General features: G+C 40.6%; 1 protein-coding gene and 1 pseudogene across 8 annotated transcripts; one reads left to right on the forward strand and one right to left on the reverse strand.

Moving 5' to 3' along the window:
* Positions 1-555: 555 nt before the first annotated feature.
* Positions 556-16,790, reverse strand: TRIM59 (tripartite motif containing 59). 8 transcript variants are annotated; one of them, XM_063722314.1, is made up of 4 exons: positions 16,190-16,683; positions 15,201-15,274; positions 11,620-11,712; positions 556-5,153 (listed from the first exon to the last, which is right to left on the reverse strand). In XM_063722314.1, the coding sequence occupies exon 4, from the start codon at positions 5,148-5,150 to the stop codon at positions 3,939-3,941; it is 1,212 nt and encodes a 403-aa protein (XP_063578384.1). In that variant the 5' UTR covers positions 5,151-5,153; positions 11,620-11,712; positions 15,201-15,274; positions 16,190-16,683; the 3' UTR covers positions 556-3,938. The 8 variants fall into 8 exon arrangements, with proteins under 8 accessions (XP_063578384.1, XP_063578386.1, XP_063578385.1 ...); XM_063722316.1 differs by lacking the exon at positions 16,190-16,683 and adding an exon at positions 15,946-16,142; XM_063722315.1 differs by lacking the exon at positions 16,190-16,683 and adding an exon at positions 15,919-16,142.
* On the forward strand, positions 1,578-3,144 carry LOC100445929 (small nuclear ribonucleoprotein-associated protein B'-like; annotated as a pseudogene).
* Positions 16,791-17,233: the final 443 nt, after the last annotated feature.

Below are 17,233 nucleotides of genomic sequence, written 5' to 3' on the forward strand. Positions count from 1 at the left end.
AAAATTCAAGTATGGTAATTTGTTCTAAATCAAGAATATATAAGGGAAAAGTAAGTTTAAAATGCTATAATGATAATCAAGTGTTTTCATTTGGTGGAAAAATAGAATTTAATACTTTTATTATATTTTAATAACCAATGCAGTAGAGCTCAGTTTTTTTTTTGTTTTTTTTTTTTTTGAGAGTCTCACTGCATCACCCAGGGTGGAATGCTGTGGCAAGATCTTGGCTCACTGCAACCCTGCCTCACGGGTTCAAGCGATTCAAGTGCCTCAGCCACATGAGTAGCTGGGACTACAGGTGCACATCACAGTGCCCAGCTAATTTTTGTGTTTTTAAAGGTAGATAGGGTTTTGCCATATTGGCCAAGCTGGTCTCAAACTCCTGGCCTCAAGTGATCTGCCTGCCTCAGCCTCCCAAAGTGCGGGACTACAGGCATGAGCCACTGCACCCAGCCTGCAGTACTAAGTTTCAAAGAATTAGAAGTACCCAGAACCCATGTGAAAATCCCATAGCTACCACTCCTGAGTTTGGAAGTCTCATTAAGACAGTGCAAATAAAATACCAAAAGAAGTTTATTAAAATACATATTTGTTATACATAAAACTTAGAAATATTTCAAGATTTATATACGTTAACTTTTGTAATCTTCCTGCTGGTAAAAATACAAAACGGCAGCATTAAGAACCAGTTACTCATATACTCAACTATATTCATGCATACTTAACAAAATGAAGTTTTCCTAAAAACTGGCAAGATACAAAATAACGTCAAATCTAAAACAATATATATACTTACGTTTTTAGCTATTCTTACAGATTACAAACCCTTACCAACATTAATCTTGGCCTAAAGTTGAGTGATTGATAGCATGAACTCTGAAAAAATGCATGGGTTTCCTCACAGCTATATGGCCTTGGACAAGTCACTTGTCAGTTCCCTCATCTACAAACAGTGGGGGTTAAAAATATTCGCATCACAGAAATGAGATTAAGTAGCTTAACACATAATGGCTAATAAACATTTCATTGCTTATGTGTTTTTGAAACTACAGGGCATTTTTATGGTGTGACTAGTATTTTAAGTAATCAGTGCAACTTAATATTTTTATCTCTAGCTGAGTATGTGTCTCTCCTTACCTCTACTATGCCCTTTAAATGTTCTTTGCCCACACAATAGTTAATTGTGCTAGGTGTAAGTCTGATTCTAATAATAAATTGATATAATACAGTCATCTTAGTGTTAAGACTTATTCTCAGCAGATAAAGAGTTTTAGAACTAGTTCCCTGAAAAAGCTGTATTTATTTACGATAGTTTATGTGCAATCCGTAGGGCCAGGAGCATAGTCTAAGGGTCGTCTTCGGTGATCCAAGAGCAGCCTCTGGGATTTCTGGAAAGCAAATCAACCTGCACTTAGGGTTGCATGCACAGTGGGCCAAAAGTCGTAACACATGCATCGTAACTCCAGTCCCTGTTAAAGGGAACTAAAGGGCTTTATTTCCGGTAGCGGCTGCGGGAGAGAGGCTAGGCCTCTGAGGAGGCGAATCCGGCGGGGATCAGAGCCATCAGAACTGCCACTATGATGGTGGGCAAGAGCAGCAAGATGCTGCAGCATATTGACTGCAGGATGAGGTGCATCCTGCAGGACGGCCAGATCTTCATTGGCACCTTCAAAGCTTTTGACAAGCACATGAATTTGATCCTCTGTGACTGATGAGTTCAGAAAGATCAAGCCAAAAAACTCCAAACAAGCAGAAAGGGAAGAGAAGCGAATCCTTGGTCTGGTGCTGCTGCGAGGGGAGAATCTGGTCTCAATGACAGTAGAGGGACCTCCTCCCAAAGATACTGGTATTGCTTGAGTTCCACTTGCTGGAACTGCCGGGGACCCAGGGATCGGCAGGGCTGCTGGCAGAGGAATCCCAGCTGGGGTTCCCATGCCCCAGGCTCCTGCAGGACTTGCTGGGCCAGTCCGTGGGGTTGGCTGGCCATCCCAAAAGGTGATGACCCTACAAGAAAGAGGTACTGTTGCAGCCACTGCAGCTGCTGCCACAGCCAGTATTGCCGGGGCCCCGACCCAGTACCCACCTGGCCGTGGGGGTCCTCCCCAACCTATGGGCCAAGGAGCACCCCCTCCAGGCATGATGGGCCCACCTCCTGGTATGAGGCCTCCTATGGGTCCCCCAGTGGGGATCACCCCTGGAAGAGGGACTCCAATGGGCATGCCCCCTCCGGGAATGCGGCCTCCTCCCCCTGGGATGCAAGGGCCCCCTCCCCCGGGAATACACCCACCAAGGCCCTAGACTCATCTTGGCCCTCCTCAGCTCCCTGCCTGTTTCCCGTAAGGCTGTGCATAGTCCTTTTATTTCCTTGTGGCCTATGAAACTGGTTTATAATAAACTCTTAAGAGAACATTAAAAAAATAAAATAAAATAAAATAATAAAGGGCTTTGATTTAATTGGCCCTCTTAAGCAAAGCTAATATAAGATTAAGTTGTTGGGCCAGGCATGGTGGCTCACGCCTGTAATCCCAGCACTTTGGGAGGCTGAGGTGGGTGGATCATGAGGTCAGGAGATAGAGACCATCCTGGCTAACACAGTGAAACCCCATCTCTACTAAAAATACAGAAAATAAGCTGGGCGTGGTGGCAGGTGCCTGTAGTCCCAGCTACTCGGGAGGCTGAGGCAGGAGAATGGTGTGAACCCGGGAGGCAGAGCTTGCAATGAGCCGAGATCACACCACTGCACTCCAGCCTGGGCAACAGAGCGAGACTCCGTCTCAAAAAAAAAAAAAAGATTAAGTTGTTGGTACTTTTGCATTAGCTTAAGAGAATGTGGTAGAAAATTTAAATGAGTTAAGATGAATAAAGTCTACATGATGCCATCAAAACCTGTTGCAGACCAAGTTACCAACATGATTCTGTTCTAGTAAGAATGAGTTTTTAATCCAAGAACTGATTTGACTGACGAGCAGAAAAAAAATACAATCTTAAATTTACACAAACTATAGAATATGACAAGTATTAGAAAATGCTGGCCCCCAGGCACAGTGTGGCTAACGTCTGTAATCCCAGCACTTTGGGAGGCCATGGTGGGCAGATCTCTTGAGCCCAGAAGTTTGAGACCAACCTGGGCAATATGGCAAAACCTCGTTTCTACAAAAAACAATTTTTTTAATTAGCCAGGCATGGGGGTGGTGTGTGCCTTGTCCTAGCTACTCCAGAGGCAGAGGCAGGAGGATCAATAGAGCCTGGGTGGTCGAAACTGCAATGAGTCATGACCAGACAACTACACTCCAGCCTGGACAACAAGGTGAGACCCAGTCTCAAAAATTTCTTTTAAAAAGCCACTTTTCTCTAACAGTTATCCAAAAGCAATAGTTTTATTTGGAGTGAATGGTGATAAACATTTAGGGCTCTTAAATCTATCTAAAACACAGGTATGTTTGATCAAAAGATCTTTAAGCCATGCCTTATCACTTTAAGATTTTGTTGCTTGATTTTGAAACCTTTCTATCATCCTTATCCACCCATTCAAAAGCTTCAAGCCACATCAAAATAAAGGTATATGTACTTTCAGGATTTTGCTATAAAGAACTGTAAAGCCAATTAACTGCAGTATATAATAATGGTAAAAGACAATATTGGTACAAGAATGTTTAAATGTCACAGCAACATTATGTCAACCTTCATAAAGCCAATAAAAATGGGATAGTGTATTAATTTTCAAATTGTTACTAGATTCCGTTTCCCAAAGATTTGAATATTTCAGATATTTCTAACTTTGACATATCATTGCTAACCAAAAGAAGCAACAAATATAAACATTTGTTTATATTAGTTGCAGCGCTAATAAAGCTTAGTTTGCTATTTATCCATGCTACCCCATTTTTCATTTAGCAATGTACAGAATAAGCCCATTTAAACAATTCAGGTTGACGTTTTCAATGGGAAACTATTTTCCACACGAATTCCTTCAACAAACAGAAAATGTGACACAGTATATTCTTTACCTCATCCAGACTGTTAGATAAACTTTGGTAAACAGATAGAGAGGCTTCAGAAAACCATATTAAAGTGATTTCATTTAAAAAGGTTATGATGTGTTGGTTGAAAAAGAGTATCGACATCAGCATTACTGAAATTAATGTAACTACAACAATGTTTAAAATTTTTAAAAATTCAATTTCCTTTTCATCCTTATCAGGCCAGGAACATGGCATCCTTTTTGGAGAAATTTTCATTTTGGGAATGAGAACGTTCTTAATTTGTCCAATTTCTGTTCTGCTCCATTCTTCTTTCAATATTTTGCTTACTCGAGGATAAATTTCAACGGGTTGAACCTCAGGAAGTGGTCTTTGTTTCAAGATCTGTACATGCTGGCGTACATCATCAACTTTTTCAAGAAATTTAAGTGGAGACTCTTCTTGTAAAGATGTTGTCAGTGTCATTAATTCAAGCTGCTGCTCTCTTATTTCCTTCATTCTTTCAATTTGTGGAGTATATTCTTGATTAATTAGATTGCCAACATCACAGAGAGCCGTTAGGAAACTTTTTTTTTTCTGTTCTAATGTATCATTAAGCTCCTTAAAATACTGGAGAACAACTTCCTTATCGCCTTGGATCATTTTCTCAGACTGAGATTTTTGTTCTTCCAGCTTTTCAATAAGACGGGTAAGATCTGTCCAGTGTGTGTCAGTCAACTGTTCAAGCAGTTTTTGAGGAGTGTCCTTTTCTTTCAAATAGGCACTTTGAAGGTCATCTATAGGATGACCATGATGTTGACCTATGGTAAGGCAATGACCACAAACTAATTTTTTGTCTAATAGACAGTAAACGTTTAATGGTTGCCTGTAATGTTCAGGGCAGGTGACAATATCTGGATGGTCTTCTTGCTGGTACTTTTCAATAATAGCCCTTAGTGCAAAATTAACAGGTAAAGATTCAATGCCAGTTGGAGCAATTTCAATAATACTTCTGCAATTAGGGCACTTGAGTGGAATTCGTAAAGGTCTCCATATATAAAAGTTACCAGATGCCTGAAGAATGTTTTCCAAACAATTTCTACAAAATGTATGAGAGCATGGCAGTACGCGAGGATCTTCAAAAATACTATAACATATGGGACAAGTTAACTCTTCCTCAAAATTGTGCATTTCCTGTCAAGAGAAAAATGTATTTTAAGTTGACATAGAGACACCTGTACATATTATTTAACATTCTAGGCATTAACCTCCAAATTGTTACCATACTGCTTGTCATTTAAAAGAGAACAAGGTTATTTTTAAAATGAAGCTTTCTGAGTAATTCAATTCTTAGTATATATAGTGAATAATTGATCACAATTAAGAGTTTATTCCTTAGGGACCAAAATCATCCCAAACAAAGCAATTATCATTAATTTGTAGTAAAATGCTTCAAATTTAAGTTATTTAAATTTGTTGCTATGTGATATGGTTTGGCTGTGTCTCCACCCAAATCTCATCTTGAATTGTAGCTCCCATAATTCCCACATGTTGTGGGAGGGACTCGGCAGTAGATAACTTTAGTCATGGGGGAAGTTCCCCCATACTGTTCTTGTGGTATCACGAGATCTGATGGTTTTGTAAGAGGAAACCCCTTTTGCTTGACTCATTCTCTTTTCTTGTCTGCCACCATGTGAAACGTGCTTTCACCTTCTGCCATGATTGTGAGGTCTCCCCAGCCACGTGGAACTGTGAGTCCATTAAACCTCTTTTTCCTTATAAATTACCCAGTCTCAGGTATGTCTTTATCAAAGCAGCATGAAAACAGACTAATATACTACATAATAAAGACTAAAATTCAAAGTGTTCTGTTAAAGTCTACTCAGTAATTACAACTATTTTGTGCAACATTTTAACATTTAAGATGATAAAATCAAAACCAAGCACATATAATGAGTAGACAAGACTATTTCTATTATAACAAGTTAGGCTTAGCAAAAGTATATTCTTTAATACAAAAGGAGGAAACATGTCCCAGTTGGCTCAATAATGGTTTCTAAAGCAAGATATCAAATTTCTCCACAGTAACTGTTACTACCATAAATTTTTTAGCTTCTCAAATTAGAATACAAGAATGCTTAAACCCCAGGATCAGCATAGTATAATTTTCTAAAGCAATAATTTTAACTTGGAGATTTAGAAGGCAGAAAAATTTTGAATTAATCCTTATAATAAAAATCAGTTTGAAAGATAAGAGTTGACTATAGTAACTGTGAATTACTGCCTTAATTTTTAAGTGAAAAACTAGAGCACTAAATGGTAAAGAACAAAAAGGAGACCATTAGTCATCTTTCCTTCATGAAAAAGTCTCTCGATCAGTATTTCTCTGAGACAGAAAAAGAAACGCAGCAATAGTTCAGAGACCATCTCTGACACAAGTAACTTGACCTCTTGGCAAGCTACTACTGATATTTCCAGTAACAGAAGCCTGACCATTTTGCACCCTACCACCTCCTACTGTTTTCCTTTATATCTACCCTCAATGCATAAGCCACAATTCTAAAGACTAGCTTACCCCTTGATAGAGAAAAATCAAGTTACACCACTGTTGAAAGTACCTTAGGCAAAACTTAAAAACCCAAGTGCCATGGCCAGGCACGGTGGTTCACGCCTGTAATCCCAGCACTTTGGGAGGCCAAGGCGGGCGATCACCTGAGGTTGGGAGTTTGAGACCAGCCTGACCAACATGGAGAAACTCCACCTCTACTAAAAACACAAAATTAGCCCAGTGTGGTGGCAAATGCATGTAATCCCAGCTACTTGGGAGGCTGAGACAGGAGAATTGCTTGAACTCAGGAGGTGGAGGTTGCAGTGAGCCAAGATTACACCATCGCACTCATCTGGGCAACAAGAGCGAAACTCCGTCTCAAAAAAAAATAAACACCCAAGTGCCATTCACGTGAAATATAAAGGTTACCAAATCACAAGCTATAAAACTAACTTTTAAGATTAAAAATCTCTGAAAACAGCAACTAAAAGTAACTAACTACATTTTTAATAAAATGCAAACTTGGCTCCTTATCTTTACGATCTGTCAAACTCTTACTCTTCCTTCAAGGCTCAACTTGAGCCTGCCTTTTCCCCAGATTAGGTCCCCTATTATTCTCATTAAACACTGCATTTTCACTTCATAGCACTGTAACAAGATTTTATTTAAAAGAATTTTGTAACTTTTCTGTATACATTAGAATGTAGGCCTCCTATGAGGGCAGGAATTGTGTCTAAACTATGGTTATATTCCTGCAATTTAGGCGCAAATTTTAACACAGCAGGCATTCACTTGTTACTGGTTCAATGAACAAATGCCTTTTCAGAGACCTGTGTTAATACAGATTTTTGTTTTGGGGTTTTTTGTTTTTTTAATAGCAAAATCTCTGCTGAGGAAAAGGTGTAAAAGGAAAATCTATCAGAAAATACTCCATTCAGGCCAGGTGAGGGGGCTCACGCCTGTAATCTCCGCACTTTGGGAGGTCGAGGGGGGTGGATCTTGAGGTCAGGAGATTGAGACCATCCTGGCTAACATGGTGAAACCCCATCTCTACTAAAAATACAAAAAAATTAGCCAGGTGTGGTGGCGGGCACCTGTAGTCCCAGCCACTCAGGAGGCTGAGGCAGGAGAATGGCGTGAACCCGGGAGGCAGAGCTTGCAGTGAGCCGAGTTCACACCACTGCACGCCAGCCTCGGCAACAGAGTGAGACTCAGTCTCAAAATAAAAGAAAAAAGAAAAAAAACCACTCCATTCAGACTGACAATATTCAGATCCCGAATGAGCCAAAGTGTGTCACACAGAGACACTAAGCTTGAACTGTAAAGCATTCCAGCAAACTAAAGTAATTGAGCAACAGTAAAGAAGATAACATTCACTGCAGATAAATTCAAGTGAGTGCATGTTGGCAAGCCTTTACAACTTTACCCTACACCTACAGAAAGCTATGAAGTCATACAGAAACCACCCAAGAAAAACAAATGTTTTTCAGAGTATTTCAGTGATGTCAGAATTCACATTGAAGGAATAAACAGAATAACACTTTGTAGGAAATAAAATTTGAGCAGTCGACATACATTTAATCTAGATTTAATATTACTGGAGCTATTCAATTGTTTAAGTAGCAAAACTAGTCCCAAAACAGAATCTAACTTTTCTCTCCAAACCCCTATTCTATGCTTGTAAAAAACTAGGGAACAACTCTGAGAATGCATTTAGGGGCCCAAAAGCTCAACTTTCTTTAGAATGAGAATATTCACGACATTGTAAAGCATATCCTAAGCTTATATAAAATGGAAGCAGGCCAAAGCAGGTGGATCACTTGAGGCAAGGAGTTTGAGACCAGCCTGGCCTCAAGTGAACAAGATACATGGTGAAACCCTTTATCTACTAAATATACAAAAATGAGCCAGGCATGGTGGCGCACACCTGTAATCCCTATAATCCCAGCTACTAGGGAAGGTGAGGCACGATATGGCGCAACTGCATTCCAGCCTGGGCAACAGAGCAAGACTCTATCTCAAAAAAAGGAAAAAAAAAAAAAAGGAAGCAAAAATCATGGTTGGTCTCAAAGTTACTGCTATCATATGTAAAATTTTTAAAAATACTTTTTAGACAAAAATTTGTGGATAAATAGCAAAGACTTGGAACCAACCCAAATGTCCAACAATGATAGACTGGATTAAGAAAATGTGGCACATATACACCATGGAATACTATGCAGCCATAAAAAATGATGAGTTCATGTCCTTTGTAGGGACATGGATGAAATTGGAAACCATCATTCTCAGTAAACTATCACAAGGACAAAAAACCAAACACCGCATATTCTCACTCATAGGTGGGAATTGAACAATGAGAACACATGGACACAGGAAGGGGAACATCACACTTCGGGGACTGTTGTGGGGTGGGGGGAGGGGGGAGGGATAGCATTGGGAGATATACCTAATGCTAGATGACGAGTTGGTGGGTGCAGCGCACCAGCATGGCACATGTATACATATGTAACTTACCTGCACATTGTGCACATGTACCATAAAACCTAAAGTATAATAATAATAATAATAATAATAATAATAATAATAAAAAATTTGTGGATAACTTGAAATTCACAGAAGTCAAAATCTATTCTCAGACTACCCTTTTCTCACTGATTTATTGATTAAAAACTAATTTTAGGCAACAAATTCAAGAGAAACTAGAACTGAAAAATAACTTTGTATGGTCAGGAACTTTCTGACTCTGATTGCTGCCTGAGAAGTAAACTATATAGGTGGGCCAGGTGCAGTGGCTCACGCCTGTGATTCCAGCACTTTGGGAGGCCGAGGTGGGAAGATCACTTGAAGCCAGGAGTTCAAGACCAACCTGGGCAACACCAAGAGACCCCATCTCTACAAAAAATTAAACATTAGTCGGGCACAGTGATACACGCCTATAGTCCCAGCTACGCGGGAAGCTGAGGCAGGAGGATCACTTTAGCCCAAGAAGTTGAGGCTGCAGTGAGCCAAGACTGTGCCACTGCACTCCAGCCTAGGCAACACAGCAAGACCCTCTTTTTTTTTTGAGAAAAAAAAAAAGATACAGGTGGCTACCATGCTTACAGGCTAGTTCTTTCAGAAACCAGTATGAAATTTTATGCAGCAGAAATTTTCCACAACCAGTCTAGGCTTCTGAAAGGAAGAAAAAGAACAAAAAATTAACCTATGTATATTTTCTAGGATGAACATCTTGTATTTAGCTAGCTGTATATGGTTTCCAAACAGTAAAAACATCAATAACACTGGAAACAATAAGACAATGGAGTAATGCCTTTGATATTCTCAGGGAAAAAAAATGGCTTCTGAAATGGAAATTAAAATTCTATACCTAGAAAAAAAAACAATCCATTTTGATATAAAGACAGTTGGACAATATAAGATCTCAAAAATGAACAACCTTCTTCCAACTCTTTCTAAAGAAGCTACTGCAGGGAGAAAAGAAAAGCAAGAATGTTCACCAGCATAATGGCGAAATAAAGTCCAGGACAACTGTGAAAGCCTAAGGAAGAGTCACTCTAGAAGAGGAAAAAAGATCCAAAAGACAGATCTTTTTTTTTTTTTTTTTTTTTTGAAACGGAGTCTCACTCTGTCGCCCAGGCTGCAGTGCAGTGGCACTATCTCTGCTCACTGCAAGCTCCGCCTCCTGGGTTCATGCCATTCTCCTGCCTCAGCTTCCCGAGTAGTTAGGACTACAGGCCCCCGCCACCACGCCCAGCTAATTTTTTTGTATTTTTAGTAGAGACGGGGTTTCACCACGATAGCCAGGATGGTCTCAATCTCCTGACCTCATGATCCGCCCGCCTCGACCTCCCAAAGTGCTGTGATTTGAGGCATGCAGAAGACAGATCCTTAAGTAAATAAATGGAACTGACAGAAATGCTTCATGTATATGAAACATATTGAGAGGTAACTAAATTTAGGGAAAAAACGTGACAGAATCATGAAAAGAGAGGAAATATTAATATTATAGTATATGGCTCAGCTGTCACTGTAACAGTCATAATATTGTAAATATCAAATACTGATTTTACCAAAGAGTAACAAAATTATATTGAGGGGGAAAATAAGGGAAGGAAACAGTTTAAGAACTAAATCTTAATTTTTCCTTATAAGAAAGTCAATACATACTTAAAAAGTAACCCACAAAAAATCAATATATAGAAATATAAAAGAAAATACCAAAAGAAATGTTAAAGCAGATGAAAGTGACTGCTTCTAGAGGGCAAGAATCTGTTTTTCATTATAAATCATGGTTTCACTTTTAACTATTAAGCAATTAGAAATATAATACAATTTTAAAGAAATAAGGATAATCCTACCAGTATCCACACAGAAAAGGATGAAAAAAGGAAAACAAAACCAAAGGTCTCAGAATCCTCCTCTGGGAGACTGGAATTTCCAAAATTGGAATGGCCACAATAATTATCTCCCACATGAGCTGTCCTATAATGTGACTTTGCTCCTACTCCCTGAGCATGAAGAGATGAAATCTATTCTCCCCCTATTAGAGTATGTGTGGGCCATGTGACTGCTCTGACCAATAGGATACAGTATAAGTGATGTGGTGAGTTCTAGGTGTAGCCCTTAACTAGTCTGGCAGGTTGCTGCCTCAGAGCCACAAACTGCTATGTAAGAAGTCCAGGCTACTTTGCTGAAGAGACAGGCCAAATAGAAGGGCAAGGAGTTACCAGACACATGAGTGAAAAAGACATCTTGAATATCTGGCCAGCCAAGCTTTCAGACGTTTGTTACACAGCAGGAAATAACCAGAACATCACCAGCAACAAGGAATGCTAGAACACAATGTAGCAATGTCCACAAAGTCTAGAAGGAAAGGGATATAAGCTGAGAATTCTGTACACAGCCAAGACATAATTTATTCATGTGAAACAACAGAAATACTCTTCAGTAAAATCTACAGAGCTAAAAAAAAATTACATGGGCAGAGCTGACACCATACACTTTATTTACCAAACCAAAAGAAATATAAAATAATTCAACTTAAAAAAAAGAGAAAAAAGAGGAAAAGTGGAAAAAAAAGAATAAAAATTGGCCTGGTGTGATGGCTCATACCTGTAATCCCAGCACTGTGGAAGGCCAAGGTGGGAGGATCACTTGAGCCCAGCAATTCGAGACCAGCCCTGGCAACACAGTGAAACCCCATCTCTACAAAAAATAAAAAACTTAGCTAAGTATGGTGGCGCATGCCTGTTAGTCCCAGCTACTCAGGAGGCTGAGGAGGGAGGATGGCTTGAGCCTGGGAGGTCCAGGCTGCAGTGGGCCATGAGCCATGGTTATTCCACTGCATTCCAGCCTAGACTACAGAGCCACATTTTGTCTCAAAAAAAAAAAAAAAGAATAAAAAGAATAAAGATAAAATGGAAGATGATAATGAACTAGAAAACTTAAATTGCTAGAACTGGCTGGGCACTGTGGCTCACACCTGTAATCCCAGCACTTTGGGAGGCCGATGCAGGCGGACCACCTGAAGTCAGGAGTTTAAGACCAGCCTGGCCAACATGACAAAACCCCGTCTCTACTAAAAATACAAAAATTAGCTGGGCAGGGTGACAGGCGCCTATAATCCCAGCTACTCGGGAGGCTGAGGCAGGAGAATCACTTAAACCTGGGAGGTGGAGGTTGCAATGAGCTGAGTTCATGCCATTGCACTCCAGTCTGGGTGACAGAGCAAGATGGTGTCTCAAAAAAAAAAAAAAAAAAATTGCTAGAACTGATAAACCCAAGAGATAGATGGCTCTTTTTGAAACTGAGTCTTGCTCTGTCACCAGGGCTGGAATGCAGTGGTGTGACCATGGCTCACTGCAGCCTCAACTTCCCAGGCTCAAACAATCCTCCCAGCCTCCCAGCTCAGCCTCCCAAGTAGCTGATAGGTGCATGTTAACACACATGCCTAATGTTTTCATGCTTTGTAGAGATAGGGTCTCACTATGTTGCCCAGGCTGGTCTCAAACTCCTAGCCTCAAGAGATCCTCCCCACCTCAGCCTCCCGAAGTGCTGGCATTACAGCTGTGAGCCACCATGACCAGTCTAAGAGTTGGTTCTTTAAGTAAATAAACAAGCCATTAGCTATTTTTGATAGGCAGCCTCTAAAATGGCCCCCAATGACCCACACTTCCTGGATACTCTTGAAATCTCCTCTCCCTTGAGTGTGGACTAGGCCCTATTCAACTGTTTCAGAACACAAAGATGAAAAGTTTGCTAAATGTTTTGAAGACAGTATAACATGATTCCAAAACCTGAGACAACACAAACTAAAAATGGACTAATTTCAAAAATGGACACTGATGTAAAATTCTAAATACAATGTTAGCAAAAAACAAATACAGGAGCACATTAAAAAAACACTGTACCATAACTAAATAAGGTTCTTTCCAGAAATACAAAGTTAATTCAATAACGAAAAATCTATTAATATAATTCAGTCAATTAATTCAATGGAAAAAAAATTTACATTCACATTATATGTGAAAAAAGCATATAAATATATATAATATCAAAACCAATAAGCAGTCCTCAAAGACAGAAAGTAGAATGGTAGTTGCCAGGGCTTGAGAGCAGGGAAGATGTAGAGTTATCATTTAATGCAGGGGTCCCCAACCCTTCCTACTCACCCTGCACCCCCATCATGGAGGCGGGCAAGCCCACCTGAGCTCCGCCTCCTGCCAGATCAGTGTCAGCATTAGATTCTCATAAGAGCGTGAACCCTACTGTGAACTGCGCACACGAGGGATCTAGCTTGTGGCTCATTCTGAGAATCTAACTAATGCCTGATGACGTACAGTAGAACAGTTTTATCCCAAAACCATGCACCACCCACCCTCACCCGTCCATGGAAAAATTGTCTTCCACAAGACCCGTCCCTGGTGCCAAAAATGTTGAGGACTGCTGGTTTAATGGGTACACTGTTTCAGTTTGGGAAGATGAAAAAGTTATGGAGATAGTTGATGGTGATAATTACAAAACAAGTTGAATGTATTTAATACCACCAAACTGCACAGTTAAAAATATTAAAATGGTAAATTTTATGTTTAGTATATTTTACACAATAAAAAAAAAACTTTAAAAAATTTTCAGGTGTCTTGCCTATTATCCAGTCTTTCTTTTGCTAAATGAATTTGAATCAATTTATACTACTGTATGTTTTTAAAAAGCAAAAAAGTAAAATAATCCATGTAAAATGTATTTTCCTCTAGTGAGTATTAAGCTCATGTAAAAACCAATAGTTCAAGATTTCCTGCTTCTCTTTTAAAAGTAACCGAGAAATATGAATATAAAAAAATGAATCTTCTCAGAAAGAAACCTGAGGCTAAATCACTCTACTTACAAATTATTTCACTAATGTCTTGTGTGTTTAAGTGTCAAAACAAATACATTTCTGAATTTCCAAACTTTTTATTAAGTCTTTCTCCAGAGGGCCAATTCACTAGTGAGCCTCCCTGATGTCTAACTGGCATGTTAGGTAATAGATAATATAACAGATGATTAAATAGCACCAAAAATATCATTACCCATTCTCCTGTGTAAACCAGGTTTTAAGTTTTAATTCACTAATGCTTTCCTGCCTTTCAACTCTAAACATGAACAGTTGTAAAACGTTCATTACATTTCACAGCCTCTGAAAGGAAAATATATTTACTACATTATAGAATTCGATGACTTGCCCCAAGACTTCCAGTGAGTCAGCTTTAAGTATGGGAAAATTCAAGTGGTGCCACCACCCAAATTGGGGCTCACATCTTTGTGGCCCTAACTGATAAAGAAGAAATACATTTCATTCAATTCAAGACTTACTTAAGAAATAACCACAACTGCACCATTTATATACATATATAAGATTTTTTTTAACATTGTCGCAGAAAGTCTGAGAAACAAGATTTTTAAAAATAATTCTGTCACATATAAATATACAAAAATAATGAGAGATCACCTTAACTTTTTCAAATTAAAAAAATCCTATGGTCAGCTGATTTTAACTCTCTTTGTCCATCTGTACTATTTTCTTTCATTTTGATATCAACCTGTTTCCCTAAACTAAAAAATAAAAATAAAAACTAAAAACAAAACAAAAAAAGACTATTAATTCAATTTAACCAGGAATTGACTTGAAAAATTAAGGCTTTAATTGCTTTTGTTGTACTTTTCAAAGTAAAAATATATCTGGTGGGAAATACTCATCAACGTGTTTGGTGAAAGGCAATGTCAAAACTAACATCACCTAAAATCAAAATTTCACCTTGCCAGATTAAATAGCTACTTACTCATTTAAAAAGACCAATATATGAATGCCTAGTGAAAAAGTATTCAGGTAACTTAATTTGCAGTTTTGTGTAGTTCTGCAGATCTGCATGTATAAAATAACAACTTTGCATGTGTTTTGAGATGTACACATTCTTGTAAAATTTCTAGAAGGATGTACAAAAGAGTTAAGTAACTACTTTTAAGGTATAGATCAGAGAAGGGAGTTGTTTACTTTTCACTTTATGCTCCGCTCCTTCGATAAGATGGTTGGAGTTTTATACACCACCAACTCAATGTTTTTTCAAAAGACTTCTAAATTTCACTTTATAGTTTAAATCATACACTCTGTAAAAACTTAATTGTTTTTCATATTTATTTAATCTCCCAGAACTTACCTACTTTGTTGATCTCGTGGTTTGGGGACTGAATACACTCTTCTCCAACTCCTCCAGAATCTTTTATTCTTATTCTAAAATTAAAATAATGTTATCTTTAATGTTTTCAATTTATTGTTTCATGTCATAAAAATGGTTGTTAGTTCACTGTCTTTGATGTTTATCTTCACGATGCTTCACTGAGTTTTCAGAAAAGTCACAAACACCAACACAGTTGCTGGAGCTGCAGTAGAGGTAACGCTTGTTCCTTGAAAATCCTAACTCTGACCAAACAGACTGTCACAAAGGACCTCTTTTCACAACGTCAAGTAGCTTATGAGCTCTCGACAATATTACCCAACAATGGCGATGGCAGAAAAAACATTCACGGTCATTTTACTTAAAATTAACTGCAAGACAAAAGCATCCATGGGAGTAAAATACTTTGCCAGCTCTAAATTATAACTGATTTAGTATAATTTGCTCATCTCTCTGTTCTGCCATTTCAATGCTGTGGGACCTGGGTCAGTATTACCAAACACCTCTCAAAAGTGAGGCTTCACATCTGTAAAATGGGTAACTGCACCTACCTCACTTAAGTCCTGCGAGCACCTCCCACAAAGGGGCTCAAAATGGCAGTACTCTTCCCTTCCCCTTCTCAAAGCTCCACTCTCCCAGGCCTCCCTCCTAACGCGCCTCCGCCTCGGCACCCGCCCGTCCGCAACCCCGCGGGGCTGACCGACTCGGCGGCGTCCGTTCAGCTCACCCTCGCCACCACAGAGGGCCTCCTCCCTCACAGGAACGCAGCTCCACAGCGGAGGGACGGGAAAGTGGCTCCCCAAACTCCAGTATGGGACAAGAGGGAATGAGTACAGGTCCCAAGCCACTCCCTCCATTGTCACGCCCCCAGGACTCCCCGCCCAACACACTGGGCACACCAGACTGTGCTACAGGAAAAGAAAAAGGACTCAGAACCACCTTCTCGCATCCGTAAAGGTCCTCAGACTCACCGCGGGGAGGAGGCGGACCAGGCAACACCACAACACCGAAACACAGCGCCACTGGCTCCAGGCGGATGCTGAGAGCCGCCCCGAGTCCCCGCCCTCCTCCGCCCCGAAGGGCTTCAGGTGCCCAGACCGGGCGGAGCCTCGCGGCGCAGGCGCAGTCTGCAGGCAACATTCAACTGCAAGGCATCGGCCAATGGGAACTATTGCTGGGCTCGTTCGAAAGTAAACGGCGGACTGCGCGGCCCGAGGCAGGTGGCGGGGGTCAGTTCAAGGCTGGCGCCCAGCTTTCCGCGCCTGCGTGCTAGGGGCAGGCCGCCTCGGAAGCTTGGCCTCGCAGGAGCGGCTTTCTATCCTGTGGGGGGCTTCGGCCAGTGGGCTTCGTGAGCTGGGGTCCCGCCTGGGGAATCCGGATGGCACCAATGGTCTGGGGGAGAGGCGGGCCTAGCGCGGGACAAGGCGAAGCGCCGGCGGCCGACGGCTTCTGGGGAATTATCTTTTACTTGGAGCCACACGGGGCGGGGCCTGCTGCTAGGCTGTGGAGCGCAGTGTCTTCTATTGTTGCGTCACAGACCCGCTGCTCCGGGAAGTCGCCACGCATCCTCAGGGCACACCCACACCTGTCGCCTGCGCCCGCCGCCGCTCAGCTGTTTGCTTTTGTTTACGCATTCCGGAGACCTGACCCACCGGAGCACTGGGCTGAGCACAGGAGAAGGGGCTTGGGAGCGCTCTTTGTACTCAACTCAGAGAGCGAGTGGGAAACCCGGGACTGGGTTGGGTGGATCCCTGCGTCTCTCCCTAGCCTTCGTCCTCTTCCCCCGTTTTTCCACTTTATGAAAGTATTGCCTAGAGATGAGGGCTATCCAACTCAACACTTCCAACTTCAAGTTCCTATTTCTAACTCCCTAGAGTTAGAAAACAACGTACAGCTCAGAGGTCCCTTTCCCTTTTTTTCTTGAGAAAATTTATTCAGCTTTATCTCAAGACATCACCGCTTCCCTCTCCTGTCAACCTTAAATAGTGAGGTTCTGGAAATATGATTAAGGATAG

This window comes from Pongo abelii, chromosome 2 (assembly GCF_028885655.2).
Source record: "Pongo abelii isolate AG06213 chromosome 2, NHGRI_mPonAbe1-v2.0_pri, whole genome shotgun sequence".
Taxonomy (NCBI): domain Eukaryota; kingdom Metazoa; phylum Chordata; class Mammalia; order Primates; family Hominidae; genus Pongo; species Pongo abelii.